The sequence below is a fragment of the Chlorocebus sabaeus genome, chromosome 26 (genome assembly GCF_047675955.1).
Source record: "Chlorocebus sabaeus isolate Y175 chromosome 26, mChlSab1.0.hap1, whole genome shotgun sequence".
Classification (NCBI taxonomy): Eukaryota; Metazoa; Chordata; class Mammalia; order Primates; family Cercopithecidae; genus Chlorocebus; species Chlorocebus sabaeus.
The window spans coordinates 3,310,164-3,326,311 of NC_132929.1; the positions used below are offsets into that span (position 1 = coordinate 3,310,164).

The 16,148-nt window shown below is 36.1% G+C and overlaps 2 protein-coding genes across 23 annotated transcripts in view; one reads left to right on the forward strand and one right to left on the reverse strand.

Annotated features, from left to right (window-relative positions):
• Positions 1–16,148, forward strand: part of UBE3A (ubiquitin protein ligase E3A) — a 99,798-nt gene that overhangs the window by 13,548 nt on the left and 70,102 nt on the right. For 7 of the 10 annotated variants that reach the window (XM_008017363.3, XM_037985294.2, XM_037985296.2 and 4 more), the window contains exon 2: positions 13,681–13,744. The exons of 1 other annotated variant lie outside the window; for it this stretch is intronic. The gene's annotated coding sequence lies outside the window, so the exon portion shown is untranslated. Of the gene's footprint in view, positions 1–9,820; positions 9,954–13,680; positions 13,745–16,148 lie in introns of those variants that run through there. 2 more of the 10 variants (XM_037985297.2, XM_008017364.3) reach the window with 2 other exon arrangements.
• The window catches only part of LOC103246023 (uncharacterized), a 186,685-nt gene continuing 175,702 nt past the window's right edge, over positions 5,166–16,148 (reverse strand). For all 13 annotated transcript variants that reach the window (XR_012091387.1, XR_012091388.1, XR_012091385.1 and 10 more), the window contains one exon: positions 5,166–6,747. Coding sequence is in view for 1 of the 13 variants with exons in the window: in XM_073011985.1 (XP_072868086.1) it covers positions 6,570–6,747 (178 nt within the window). In the remaining 12 variants the exon portion in view is untranslated. The remainder of the gene's footprint in view (positions 6,748–16,148) is intronic.

The following is a 16,148-nucleotide window of genomic DNA, read 5'->3' on the forward strand; positions in this document are numbered from 1 at the left end:
TGACAAAATCTAATAATTTATTTCTGGACTCTGAGTTATATAGTCCATTGATATCTGTGTCTGTTTTTTTGGTAACACACACACTTGATTACTGTAGCTTTGTAGTAAGTCTTGAAATCAGGAAATGTGGGTATTCTAACTTACTCTTTTTCAAAATTGTTTTGGGTCTCTGGGTTTCTCAAATTTCCATGGAATTTTAGTGTTAGCTTGCAAGAAATGAAACGGATTTTGATAGGACCTGGATTTGTGTTGAATCTGTAGGTCTCTTTGAGAAGTTTTGCTACCTTAATACTGTCTTCTCGTTCATGAGCATGGGATATCTTTCCATTTATTAAGGTGTTCTTTAATTTCTTTCATGTTTTGTAGTTTTCAGTATACAGGTCTTGTACTACTTTTATTACTTTAAAAATTTATTTCTAAGAATTTTATGTTTTGATGGTATTGCAAATTGTATTTTTAAAAATTTCATTTCATGTTGTTAATTCCTTGTGTACAGATTTTTGTGTACTAAAACTTGTATTTCATGTAACTTATTTTTTTTCTCTTAACTATGTTATAAGAATCTTTCAAATGGTTGGCTACATACACATCCATCTGATTGACTTAGTAAACATTTTTTGAATTCCTACTGTGTAGTGGGCATTTTTTTCCAGGAGCTGGTGTAGACAGCAGTGTATAAAACCCACTCAATCCTTTGCTTTCATGGCACTTTAATACTAAAAAGAGAGATCATAAAGATAGGTAAAATATATGTTACATAGTGCTAAGGAGAAAAAACAAATAAGGGAAGTGTTTGTAGGTGAAAGGGTGATGGGAAATTTTAGATAGGGTAGGTAGAGAAAACTTCACTGAAATGGTAACTTGGGTGAAGAACTGAAGGAGATGAGAGAGCTAGGCATGTGGATATTTGGGGGAAGAGCTTTTCAGCCAAAGGGTGTAGTGAATAGGGAAACCCCAAAGTGAGAGTGCCTGATGTGTTTGAAGAACTCGAGGTGTGGCCATTGTAGCTTTAGAAAAGTAAATGATGGGAAATAAAGAGACAGATAATGGAGGGTACAGATATTTTGATCATAATAAGGTGTTTGATTTGTACCATTGAAGGAGATGGGAAGCTCTTGGAAGTCTTTGAGCAGAGTAGTGAAAAAGTATGACTTAGGTTTAGCAAGATCACTCTCGTTGCTGTGTTGAGTGTAGACTGAAAAGGGGGACAAGGGCAGAAACAGACCAATTGGTAGAGTACAGATTAAGAGGTGACTGAAACGGACAGAGTGGTCAAAGTGAGGGTGGTGAGAAGTGGTTGAATTCTTGATATATGTCGAAATAGAGTCCATAGGATTTGGTAGTAGACCAGATGAAAGTGGGAAATAAAGGGAGAAGTAAAAGATAATGCCAAAGTTTTTTTGACCAGAGCAGCTGAGAGAATGGAGTTGAATAATTCTTATAAATGATTGCATTAAATCTGTGCATCTTGTCACATGCCCACTTAACTACAGGTAATTTTACCATATAAGCTTGTGGGGGGGAAAAGAAGAAAAACAAAAAAGATAGGAAGGAAAAGCATGTTTTAAAATATAATAAATTAGGCCTTAATGAAAAATTGTCCTTGAGAAACCTGAGATGGAATACTCTAAAGCTGATGTGTTCTCTCAATCTTTAGAACTGAACTAGGAATTAACTCTTGAGAGTTCATGATAGGTTATGAAACCCTTTGCCTGTTGTGGAAATTAGGTTGTTTTCAATATTTGCTTTTGCAAATGATGATACCTGTTATTTTTTCTGTAAGGTAGATTTCTACAAATAAGATATTTTAGACCGTGTCAATCTAAAAATTTGATAGATTCTGCCAATTACCTTTTAAAAAATAATTTTAGCAAGTTTCATTCCTTAAAATATATTAGGGACTGCTCATTTACCTTGTTTTGATTTATGTATATATAAAATCTGTTTAAATCTTTATGAATAGCCTGGGCAATTTTCTGGTGTTTTGGTCCATTTCTATTGTGTTGTTTGTTTTTTAAATTTGTAAGCATTCTTTATTTATCATTTAATTCTTTGTTATATTTTGCAAATATTATCCTATTACTTATCTTTAATTTTATAGTATCTAGTCGTGAAATTTTAAAGTTTTTATGTAGGTAGATCTGTCTATCTTCTATAGCTTCTGGGTTTCAGCATGATATATACAAAGATGATATAAATATGATCTCATATATATATTACAAAAACTTTTTAGAGATAGGATGTCACTCTGTCACCCAGGCTGGAGCAACCATAGCTCCCTGCAATCTCAAACTCCTGGGCTCAAGTGATCCTCCTGCCTCAGCTTCCCCAGTAGGTAAGATTACAGGCATATGCCACTACAGCTAGTCGGGTTTTTTTTATTTGTTAGTTTTTTTTTTGTAGAAAACGTATCTCACTGTGTTGCCCAGACTGGTCTTGAACTGCTGGCCTCAAGCTATCCTCCCACATCAACCTCCCAAAGTGCTGGGATTACAAGCATAAGCTACTATACCTGGCCAATCTCTTGTATTTTCTTCTGATACTTTTATGATTTTATTGACTTCAATTTATAAAGTTAGATCTGAACATTCAGCATAATTTTGGATGTGGTATGATATGGTTTAGATCTGGATTGCATTTGTCATATGGTTTGGGAATTGTATCTACCTTTTATTTTCTTCCACTTGGGTAGCTGACTGTCTTGTAAGGCATCCTGTCTCTGCTGAAAATGCCACCTTCTTCTGTATTCGGTTCTCATCAACTTTGAAAAACATCAAGTTTATTGAGGTATAATTGATACACAATGAAATGCACCCATTTTAACTGTACAGTTTTATTGATTTTGATAAATATATACACTATCACTGCTACTACAGTCAAGCTTTAGAACAATTGAATTACCTCCAAAAAGTTCCTTCCTGTCTGTAGTCATTTCTCTCTCTTGGCCCCAGGCAACCACTGATCTGTTTATTAGTTTTGCCTACTCTAGAATTGCATATCCATGGAATCAAGTAACATATACTCTTCCATGTCTGGTTTCTTTCACTTGGCATGTTTTTGAGATTCATCCAATTTGTGTTTATCACAGATTTTTTGTTTGTTTGTTTGTTTTGTATTTTTAAATACGAGTGTACCACAGTTCATTCATTTTCTGGTGAACATTTAGATTGTTTTCAGTTTAGGCTGTTGTGAATAAAGGTATTGTTTTGTGTGCATGTCTGTGTGTGAACATACGTTTTCATTTTTCTAGGGTAAATACCTTAAATTGGAATTACTGGGTCACATGGGAAGTTTATGTTTAAATGTATAAGGAACTGCCAAACTATTTTCCAGGTGATTATACTACTTTACATTCCCATCAGCAGTGTATGAGAGTTACAGTTCTCCAAATGTCAGCATTCGATGTTCTCAGTCTTTAATTGCACACATTCTCAGAGGTGTGTAGTGGTATCCCATTGTAGTGTTGTTTTTTTTTTTTTTTTTAATGGTAGTAAAATACACATATCAAATTTACCATTTTAACTGTTTTTAAGTGTACAGTTCAGTGACATAAAGTACATTCACATTATTGTGCAACCACCACCACTGTCCATCTCTGAAACTTTTTCATCCTGCCAGTCTGAAACTCTATCCCTTAAACAGTAACTCTTCATTGCCCACTCTTGCCATCCACCCGTAATCACTGTTCTGCTTTTTATGTGCATTTGACTCCTCCAGGTACTTCATATAAGTAGAATCATATGATTTTTGTCCTTTTGTGTCTGGCACATTTCATTTAATAGTAGTAATGTCCTTGTGTTAGGCCATTCTTGTGTTGCCTTAAAGGAATATCTGAGACTGGGTAATTTAAAAAGAAAAGAAGTTTATTTGGCTCCTGGTGCTGCAGGCTGTACAAGCACGGCACCACCATCTGCTCAGCTTCTGGGGAGCCCTCATGGTGAGTTCACTCATGGTGGAAGGCAGAGGAGGAGAAGCCATGTCATATGGCGGGAGCAGGAGCAAGAGAGAGGGTGGGGAAGTGGCACACCCTTTTTAAACAACCACATCTCATGAGAACTCACTCTCTATCCCAAGAACAGCACCAAGCTATGAGGGGTTGCGTCTGTGACCCAGTTGCCTCCCACCAGACTCCACCCCCAACATTGGGGATTGTATTTTTAGCATGAGATCTGTACAGGACAAATATTCAAATGATATCAGTCCTGAAAGTTCATTCATATTGTAGCATGTATCCAAATTTGATTCTTTAAGGTTGAGCAATATTTCATTGTATGCATATATCACTTTTTGTTTTTTTTAAATTTATTTATTTGTCAGTGGACATTTGGGCTGTTTTTACCTTTTAACTGTGTGAATGATGCTGCTATGAACATTGGTATATAAATACCTGTTTGAGTCCCTTCTTTTAATTCTTTTGGTTATGTACTTAGGAGTGGAATTGCTGGGCCATATGGTCATTGTATGTGTAGTTTTTTTAGAGACTGCCGTACTGTTTTCCACAGTGACTGCACCATTTTACATTCCCACCAGCAGTGAATAAAGGTTCCAGTTTGTCTACATCCTCTACATCTTTTCTAACACTTGGTAGTTTCTGCTTTTTTTTTTTTTGAGACGTAGCCCCTCTCTGTCTGCCAGGCTGGAGTGCAGCAGCGCGATCTGGGCTCACTGCAAGCTCCGCCTCCTGGCTTCACGCCATTCTCCTGCCTCAGCCTCCCGAGTAGCTGGGACTACAGGCGCCCACTGCCATGCCTGGCTAATTTTTTTGTATTTTTGTAATAGAGACGAGGTTTCACCATGTTAGCCAGGATGGTCTCGATCTTCTGACCTCATGATGCACCCGCCTCGGCCTCCCAAAGTGCTGGGATTACAGGCATGAGCCACCACCTGGCCGGTAGTTTCTGGTTTTTTTTATTTAAAATAATTGCCATTCTAATGGGTGTAAAAAGTCATGGTTTTAATTTACATTTTCTTTATGACTGCCATTGAGAAGTTTTCTTCTTTGTGTGTCTGTTCAAATATTTTCACATTCTTTTCAGAACGTGTGTTCTTTGTCAGATAGATACATGTATTCTTTATCTTTACTGATTTTCTGTCCACTTACTAATTATCAAGAGAGGAATGTTGAAATCTTCAACTGTAATTTTGAGTTTATCTTCCTTCTGTTCTGTTCATTTTTGCTTCACATGCTTTGAAGCGAAATCTTGGAAGCTGTGTCATTAGGTGTGTTCACATTTAGGACTGTTAGGTCTTGATTGATCGATGTCTTTATCATTATGAAATGTCTCTGTTTATCGCCAGTGATGTTCCCTATCTAAAGTCTGCTTTGGTATTAGTGTATCCATTCCTTTCTTATGATTAATTTTTGCACATTATATCATTTTGCTGTGTTTATTTTCAACTTATTGGTCATTTAATGTCTTTTAGATAGCGTATAGTTGCATCTTGCTTACAGATTGATTTTTTACGATCTTTGCTTTTTAATTTAAATCCGTTTACATTTATTGCCGTTGGCCATGTTGTCGTGTTTAAGACACTGTTTGTTTTCTATTTATCTCATCTTTTCTTCCTTTTCTGCCTTCTTTTTGGTTAATGGAGCGTTTTTGGAATTTTGTTTTGTCTCCATTATTAGCTTGTCCCTCTGTTTTTTTCCCCTAGTGACACTTCTAGGATTAACAATATGCACCTTTAACTTACCTCAGTCTGCCTTCAGAAATATTATTCCTCTTAATGTATAATGTGAGAACTTTAGAATAGTATACATCCATTTACTCTCCCTTATTTGTTTTGGTATTGTGAGCTTAACATTTTACTTCTATATGTGTTATAGATTCCACAGTAGCATTTGAAACTATTTCTTTCAAAAGCCAGTTGTCTTACAAAGAAGCTTAAAAACTAAGAATAACATTCCTTTCTATTTACCCTCTTATTTACCATTTTTATTTCTTTTCCTTTGTGGAGATTTCTTTTTGTAGATCCAAGTTTTTTGGTGGTGTTTTACTTCTACTTGAAAAAATTTCTTAAACATTCCTAAAGTGTAGGTCTACTGGCTACAAAATCTTTCAGCTTTTATTTGTATGGAAATGTCTTTATTTCACTCTTCAACATTTTATTGTACAATTTTTCAAACCAGAGACTTTAAAATAATTGTAGAATATAATTTCACAACTAACATTTTGTTATATTTGTTTTTGTCTTCTATCTTGTCCCTCTGTCCATCCTCTCTTCAAGTGTCTTTTTTTATGCTTTTCAAAGTAAGTTGCAGATGTTAGTATACCATACCCTAAACTTCAGCATGTATATTAACTAAAACTTAGTAGTTTACTGTTTTTAACTAGAATTTACTATGCTGTTCCAGTTATTTATTGCTGTGTAATACATTGCCCCAAACTTAGTGCCTTAAATATCAGCAACTATTTATTTTGCTCATGAATCTCTCATTTGGTCAGGGATTGGCAAGGAGAGCTTGTCTTTGGCAATACATTGTAACAACTGTTTACATGGCATTAACATTGTATTTGGTATTATAAGTAATCTAGAGATGGTTTGACATATTTGAAGATGCATGTAGGTTATATGCAAATACTATGCCATTTTATATAAGGGATTCGAAGCATTCTTGGATTTTGGGATCCATGGGAGTCCTGGAACCAGTCCTCTGTAGATAGTTGAGGTACGACTGTAGTCTTTGGATTGAGAGAGTCACTAATTTCACTCAGATTCAAAGAGAAGGGCCATAGACTCCACCACCTGATGAAAAGATAACAGTGTTACATTGTTAAGAGCATGTAGAATGGCTTCTGTTGTGACCATCTTTGGAAAATACAGTTGACTACAAATACCATTTCATGAGCTGTGACAAATGCATACACCTTTGCCAGAAAGTTCTATCAGGGTACAGAACCTGCACCTCTTTCCAGTTATTCCTTCCCCCCACACCACCCCTAGAACCTAACATTGTTCAGATTGTTTCATCTTAGTTTAACTTGCTTAGAACTTTATGTAAGCAGAGTCATACAATACTTATGTGTTGTAAAAAGTTTCTTTTTGCTCAGCATAATGTTTTTGAGATTCATCCATACTGTTGAATGTTTCAGTGGTTTGTGACTTCATCTATTAAGGGACACCTGGGCTGTTTTCACTTCCTAGCTATTATAAATAAAGGTACAATGAACATTTGTGTGAAAACAGTCTCTGTGTGGACATATATGTTTCTTTTCTCTTGGTTAAATAGTTGATGTATTTTTCTTTCAGCGTTTGTTTTTGATGAGAAGTCTGGTTGTGCAGTCATGTGCCACATAATGACATTTCAGTCAACAAGAGATCATAGTTGACAATAGTCATATAAGATTATACCACCATATTTTCACTGTACCTTTTCTAGGTTTAGATATATACTTACACTGTGTTACAGTTGCTTACAGTATCAGTACAGTAACATGCTGTACAGGTTTATAACCTAGGAGCACCCAGGCTATACCATATATCCTAGTTCTGTAGTAAGCTATGCCATCTAATCTAGATTTGTGTAAGTACATTCTGTGATGTTTGCACAATGAGAATCACCTAATGATGCCACCTAATGATACATTTCTCAGAATGTATCCGTGCTGTTAAGTGATGCATAATGCTAATTATCTTTTCTTCCTTATACTAAGTCTTCTTTCCCTGGCTGCTGTTAAGATTTTTTCTTGTCACTTTTTGTTTTTGATGATTACCATGCTAAGAGTTGTTTTTGTTTTTGTTTTTTTTAATCTGTATATTTATGGTTTTCCTTAAATTTGGAAGATTGTTGCCATTGTTTCTTCTATATATATATGTATTTTTTACCACCTCTCCTCCTCTTTCATCATTTCCTCGTTTTCTGGGACTCCACTTACACATGTGTTAGACTGTTTGGTATTATCCACAGGTCATTAACATCATATTCATTATTTTTCAGTCTTTTTATTTCCCTGTGCGTCAGTTTGCTTTGTCTTCTATTTTACTGTTGTTTTCTCCTGCCTTGTTAAATAATTTCACATATTTTGCTTTATATTTCAAGAAATTCCATTTGATTCATTTTCATCTTCATGTATTTTTTTGAATTCTTGAGCATATTTGTAATAACTGAAAATCAGGTTACCTATTGATTTCATGATTTTTTTCACTCTGAATTTGTTGGGTTTTTTCTCTTGACTATGGGTTGTATTTTCCTAGTTTATTTTTATTTTTATTTTTACGTATTTAATGATTTTTTAAGATTGGATGCTGGACATGGTAATATTTTGTTGTTGGGTGACTAGATTTTGTTTTCTTTTAGAGTGTTTTGTTTTGTAGCCAGCTAAATAACTTCCTGGTCAGTTTTATTCCTTCAGGGCTACATTGGAATTTGTCTAGAGAAGGCTTTGCTTTAATGGTAGTAGCTGCTACCTAAGGCATGATCCTTCTGAGTCTTTACTAAATGCTCCCAGTGTCACCGTGTTCTCTTCGCTCAGGTTAGAGGGAATTTTAGGAGTCTCCCAGTCCTTTATAAGCACTGGGAATATTTCAGCTCACTGCCCCTCTTTCCCTAGCTTCCACTTACCTTAATCGTGTACAGTTAGTACTCAGCAGTAGACTCTCACATGACAGATTTCTGAAGCCATTTGTCTGCCTTCTCAGACAAGCACCCCTCTTGTCTGGCACTTGTCATACATTTTACCCACTTCAGCTTCCTGAGCTCTGATCTCTTGATTCTGACCTCACTGAAACTGCTGTCTTCTCATTGGGTTTCCCCTCCATTGACTGCAGGTTGGAAATTACCTCCAGGCAGACATCCAAGCAGTGGATGGCTCACCTCCTTTGTTTTTGTCCTTTCGTGTACTACAGTCCTGTACTGCCTATTATCCAAGGTCTGAAAATTCTTGTTTGAGAAGGAGCAACTGTCAGATACTTTTGGATCTTTCTCTGAAATTAGCTTTCTGTTGTGTTTACCTCTTTGTCTAATGCTAATACCATATCAGATTTTTTTTTTTTTTAGAATCTTTTAAATATACAGAAGAGTGCACTTCCAAATGTATAGCTTGCTGCACTTTCGCACACTGAGCACACGTGTTTCGCTAGCGTTCGGATCAAGAAGCAACATCGGCAGCTCATGTGTGCTCGCTCCTGTGTGCTTGCTTCTGTGTGCTCGCTTGTGCTCTGTCACCCTCCCTTTTCTTCCATGTGTAACCGCTGTCCTGACTTCTCATAGCATAGATTAGATTTGCCTGTTTTCGTCCTTTAACTAGAATCAAGCACACTTACTTGTGTCTGATTGCTTTTAATGTATTTGTGAGATTTATCCACACTGTTGGTTGTAGTAATTGTTTATGATAGTCGCTGTATAGTATTCCATTTTAAGAATATGCCACAGTTTAACCTGCTGTGGAAGGACATTTAATCATTTTTGGTTTGGGATTGTTAAGAATATTGCTGCTGCTCTAAACATTTCAGTGATTGTCTTCTCGTGAATATGTGTACTTAATTCTGTTTGATGTATACTTAAGAGGGAAATTTTTAAGTCAGAGGGTATGCATATATTTAGTGTATACTCCGTTTTTGAAGGTGTTGTGCTGATTTTAATTATACCATCTAAGTTAATATGTTTTAATATCTGGTAGAGAAAGGGACATTATTAGAAACAATTGTTTTGGTTATTCTTACATATTTAGTCCTTGAAATAAAATGTTTTTTAAATTGGCATTTACTTATATTTGTGTTGCTTTGGGAAGAAATGATATCTTTGTTCATCTATGAGTCACGTTTGGAACTAGCTCAAAGGCCATGGGTCCTGATTCCTTTTTTTTTTTTTTTTCTTGTAGAGGGGAGGTATGGTGTCAAGAAAACATAGTCACCATTATTATGAAAATTAAAATATGGAAGAGATGATCCCTACATCAATCAGCTTACAACTAAAGGCACTGACAAATGTATACAGATAGCTGTAATGTAAGGTATAACATAATAAATATAAGGAGACATTTATTTTATGGTATTAAGAATGTATAATAAGACATGAAGGAGATGGTGATTATGTATAAGAGTTTAGACAGCCCTGTGAGATACAGTGTTTAGAATGAGGGCAGTTTTTAACACGGCACGATAGGTGGGTGGGGGATAGAGGTTAGTAATGGGTAGAGAACCATTTCTGAGTGAAGTCTCCTCAGAAGCAAACACATTGAAGTCAGAAACACAGATACCCAGTGTATTATAGCCAGTGGTCAAATGATGGGGCTAGATCTGGTACCTGGTGATGATGTCATGTAGTGGGCAGTAGTGCTGGGATGGCTGGGGTCAGGCAGGGCCCTCAAATAAAATGTGAAGGAGTTAGAAATTTATTTGGTTGGCATGAGAAAGTGTTGAAGCTTTTGAATATAGAACGATATGTCTAACTTTGAGTTTTTAGGAAAATAATTCTAGTGGGAAAATAGAGGATAAAGGCAGAAGGGAAACCAGTAGGACAGTATTGGTAAGTTTGGGGAAAAAAGGAGTAAGATATATTTTTAAGGAAATTTACAGGGTTTGAGTATAAATTAGAAGGCAGGTACAAGGGAATGAACGTGGTCTTTAGAATTAGACAAATTAGAGTTTAAATCTTAACCTGCATTGCATTTAAAGGACTGAAAGCAAGTCCCCTAAGAGAAAAAATTTATTTTGTAAGATGCTTATTCTGTGAACATTTACAAGCACTGGAAGTATAAAAGCAAATGATACACATATTCTCTTGAAGTCTGGTCTAGTCTGGAAGAAGAGGCTGCACTGGCAGGTTTTGACCAAATTGTGTAGAGTCTCATCTGACACGATTGGGAGCTTTGGCTTTATTCTGGAAGCAACTAAAAGCCATCAAAAAAGACCGGGGGAATAGTGTGGGAATGTAGAAATGTAGGGGAATTTCTAAGGGTGAATTAGTAGCAATTGGTAAACAATTTGATATACTGGAAAAGAGAGAGACTCTTTAGAATATGACTGAGAATCTTCCAATTTGAGCAGCTGGACTGATAGTGCTACCATCATGACCTCACAGGGTTTTTCTTAGTGTGTCTTATAAATGTTGCTTGTCCCTCATAAAGAATGGTTTTCCTTTTCTTCAGACTGAGGACTTTTTATTATAATACACAGCTTACCCCCTGTATTTCTCCATCACAACCCTTAACTGTGCATTGCAGTTGCATAATTCATTGTGGTTTTTATTTGTGCCCAATTCCTTCACCACATGAGGACAAGAAATTATGTCTCATTTTTCTACCACTGCATCTTCATCCACCTAGTAGGCACTAAAAAGCTAGTAGACAATTTTCGAATTAATGATTATGAAGAATTTGAAGGCTGAACGAGTATCAACCTACACAGTGGTCAGGGCAAATAAAAATGAGGGGGAGAAAGTAATGAATGGCACCAAATTTTTCAGTTCATAACTAGGACAGTGAGATTAGGCAGAGTGAGTTCTTTGGGAAAATAATTTGAGTTTGATTTTAGATATGTTGAATGTAGATGCTAATTAGACATCCATATGGATGTGTACCGTTGGTAATATGTAGTTACAGGCATACCATGCCAGAGATGAGGGCTTAAAGATACAGAGTTAGGGGTTCGTAAGCATAGAGGTGCCATGGGAATGGATGACATGGCGCAGAAAGTTGGTTTAGGTTAAGAAAAATGGCTATTGACCGAAACTTGGAGAGAGGCCATGTATGAGAGGTAGGAAGATGAACTAGCAGAAGACCTTGTTGCCTTTAGAGAGATGGAAGAAAATGAGTGGATACTACATTAGGGAGGCCAGAAGAGATGAGGAGTCATTAGCAGTCTTAAAAGCTACAAAAATTAAGTAGGATTAAGGGGCCAAAGCACTGGGAGAATATACAGAAATGATGGAAACTTTTGTAAGAAAAATTTCAGTAGGTAGGAAAACAGCAGCTGAGCTAGTGGTTTTCACGTCTTTTTGGCAGTGAAAGGAAAGAGGATAAAGAAATGGTACTCTGAGGAGCTAATGGAGTTGAGGGAATTATGTTGCAAGTATTATTTGAAAGCAGTATTTAAAACTTTTTAAGTCTTAACTGCAGAATGGACTGAAATGAGGAGAGCCTAAAGCAGGAAGACTTAGGAAAATTGTTGGAGTAGTCCTTTAGTTGTGAAATGTGTAAACGGATGAAACTTAGACAGTTTTAATAAGTAGCATTATCCATAAAGATAAGACACCATAAACATGGTGCAAAGGAGAACAAAAGTGTTGGGTGTTATGATAAAAAGTGATAGAAAAAAAAACAGTTTGTGAAATTAAGTTTTGAAACAGCTTTAGAAGCAGGTGAAGGAGAAATAGAAATGAATAAAATGAAAATTTTAGGGAGACAGATGTAGATCAACATAGGTATGTCTTATTAGACTATACTTATTTATAAAATTATTAGACTGAGCCCTCTGTTGAAGAGATAAAGTAAGAGAACTATGTCTGGTATTAGGATTCTTATGGTTAAATTGGCAAGTGAGTGTGCCTAATATTTGTAATGCTTACAGTTTTTGTTATTCTGTATTTTTATAGATTTGGTGTATTTCCTCTATGATTATGTGTTCCTAACTCGTAATTTGGAAGGGAGGGCTTCTTCAAATGAGATCTGTGTGTCATGTGAAGTATATGTTAAAATGCAAATTCATTTCTGTGTTCTTGGGTGGGTCTGAAAAAAAGTAAAAAAAAAATAATTCATGAACCCCTACTTCATGCACTGAATGAGAATCTTTGCGGGCAGAGCCCAAGTAGTTGCATTTTTAGATTTCCCCAGGTAGTTTTGTTATAGGCTGAAGTTTGAAATTCAGTCTCTAAAACCTTAAAAGTTGGTTAATTTTATTTCAAAATGTTGATATACAGTATATTCATTTTCTACAATCAACCTCTAGGACACTGGATAGGTTTCTTAATCTTTGAGATTTGGTTTCTTGATATGTAATGCAGTACATTAAAGGACTTTATTTCTGTTCCATTGAGGAACGTTCTGATTGTACACAAACAAGTTAAGAATTCACAGTGATACTCTAGGGGCTTGCTGTAAGCATCAGGATTTTTTTTTTTTTAAGAGTTAAGTTTTGATATATATTAAGTGGTTGATTTAATAAATTATAATTATCGTAGTATATTGAAGTCCTGTTTTGTGCCAGGTAGGCATTATACTATAATTTTTTAATACATCTTCTCTACTACTATAACCTGACATTGGAGACTCAAGGGTCAGAGGGTCGACCCAAGGCTGCTACTCTAGAAAGTGGTAGATAGATGCCCAGATTTGTACCTAACATAGCCGATGCTTAGCATATAGAATTAAAAACAAAATTGCTATAGGTATTTGAAGGGATTAGGGGGATAGAGTCAAATAGTTTTCGTATGTATTTAGCCCTTTTGGAGGGAGGATAGAGTAAAGAAATAGAAGGCAGTAAGCTTTGTGGATGAATATGGGAAATATGGCTTTGCCTGCTGAAAGCACTCAGGCCACAGGGCCTGCCTACCTATGCTTTCCTCTTCCTGGCAGCCTCTATAGAGTAATTTGTTTCTTGATACGTTTTTGGATGTTCATAATTATTATAGAAAATAAATTTGCTTTCATGATGAAATTTAGTACCTCTTTTTTTTTTTTTTTTGAAAGTTTATCCAGTTGTTTATATAAAAAGAATTGAGTGAGGTGTTTTATATTTTAGGTTAAAAATCTGTAAGAGCCTGATTTTAGAATTCACCAGCTCCTCAGAAGTTTGGCGAAATATGGTATGTTTTTGTTTTATTTTTTGGAATTCGTATTGCATGTGAAAATATCTTAATGTCATAATAATGACAGATATGTTCAGCAAATTTGGGCCCCTGCCATTTTTAAAGCATTGTGTCAGGTGCTCACTAACTACACTTCCAAGACTGTATAAGGGACCCAGGTAGGGTGCTGAAAACATTTACAATTGCTATGAAGGTAAAATAATACGCATAAAAAGATTGAGAGGGCAGGTTTGGATTTTAGGCTATAAGTATTAATAGCTTGTCCGTTTGTTGTTGTTGCTGCTGCTGCTGTTGTTTTTGAGACAGAGTCTTGCTCTGTTGCCCAGGCTGGAGTGCAGTGGCACCTTCTCGGCTCACTGCAACCTCCATCTCCCGGGCTCAAGTGATTCTCATGCCTCGGCCTGCCGGGTAGTTGGGATTACAGGTGCGTGCCACCACACCTGACTAATTTTTGTATTTTTAATAGGAATGGGGTTTCACCGTGTTGGCCAGGCTGGTCTCGAACTCCTGGCCTCAAGTGATTCACCTGCCTCGGCCTCCCAAAGTGCTGGGATTACAGGTGTTACCCACCATACCCGACCATTTGTGAGCACATTATATGTCAGGCACTGTTCTGAGATATTTAGGTGTTAGCTTGTGCATCCATGACAGCTCTCTGGAATAGGTACTATTATCCTAATTCTACGTCTAAGGAAACTGAGACTCGGAGAGATTAAGTAACTTGCCCAAGATTTCTCAGCTAGTGAGTGACCAAACAGACGTAAATCCAGCCTGGCCTTGGAGCCTTTTGAGCACCGTATCTCATAAAAGAGGGGACTGGAAGAGAGGACTTGACTCAGTAGTTTTCAAAATACATAAAGCTCTTTCATTACATTGAGATCAATTAGTCAATTAAAAGGTATTTTAACTTTATTATTTTTGTGTTTACAAGATAGAAAGTTAGACTTGTTTGAATCTTCTAATTCCACATACCATTAGTCTCTTGAGAACACAAGGGAAAGCTGTATCATGACCACATTGTTTATTTTAGGGAAGGTGGTGTTTCCCATATGACCTCAGCAATGTCTAGGTTCTTATTAGGAAATGTATGGTTAGGATAGGAATACCTGGGAGTTTGCGTTATTTCTTACAGATACTGTAAATCCCGTTTATTGGAATCCCCTACAATTATTTTTGTATATTCAGGCCAGTCCTCACCTAATCTGGATTTTGAAGCCCTGCGTTCATAACTGCATAGGTATGGGCTCAGACATCCATGTTTTAACCCTTGGTATTTGCAGATACCTTGCTGTTTTATATTGGGTTCTGAATCCACACTGGTAACCACCTTCTGCGCTTGACTGTTGTTGCTTTGAGGATGTTAACTATGAAATGTTTCTTCCTCCTAATTTCCTCACCTTTCTGTAGTTGACACCTCAGATTTGGCCTGGATAGGGGAATTGTGAGGGGAAAGAACTAGTTGTACAAAATGATCATTTGATACTGGAATATTTCAGATGTGTGGTATCTTTGCCAGAACTACAGTGTGAGTAAAGAGGCCTGCTAAATTTGAACTGTGACAATCAGAAAAGTTCAGCTAAGGCCATGTAAGGGGTTAAAAAGATACTTGGTTGAGGGAGGAGGATATGCTTTCATCTTTTGCCATACTTTTTCATGAAATTAAATCTTAGTAGATTTATGGCCAAGAAAGAGTAGAACATATTTTCATGCAGTACTTAAGGGGTTTTGACTGATGTTAAATGACTCTACGTAAATATAGAGTTAGTAGGACTAGACTTTGTGTTTATGTGTGTGTGTGTTTATGTGTATGTATATAACTATTCCATTAAGCATTTGACTACTTGGTGACTGATTTCTCTATCAGCTTAAGAATCTTTTGAGTAAATTAGTCCCCACTTAAACTTGCCATATTTGAAAGATCTCAGTCTACGTTGTGAATCTTTACTCATTACGTATACTTAAATCTTGAAACCCAGTAGAGCAAAACTAAGCCAAAACAAACAAACGAAAAAATCCATCCCTTGATAGGAAGTCAGTATATCTGGGTTTTAATCATTCCTTCAACACTAGTTCCAAAATCTTGGGCAAGTCAGTTAATCACTCGGAGGCTGCTTAATTTTTTTTTGTTTCAAAAAATTCTTACTATATTATCTGTCTCGATCAGGTAAAGCAAAAGTTATAAGACTCAAGGTATTATTGACCAAAATGCTTCATAAAGTGTAAAATTACATAAAAGTACAAGGAATTATTACATTTTCGCAAATGAAGAGATCACTTAAGAAAAACAAAATGCTGGAAAATAGTCCTTAAAAACTTTTCTATAATAATTACTCTTCTGATGAATTTTACATTGACACCTAATTTGAAGCTTTGAAAATTATTTTTTGAACAATGAATTGGG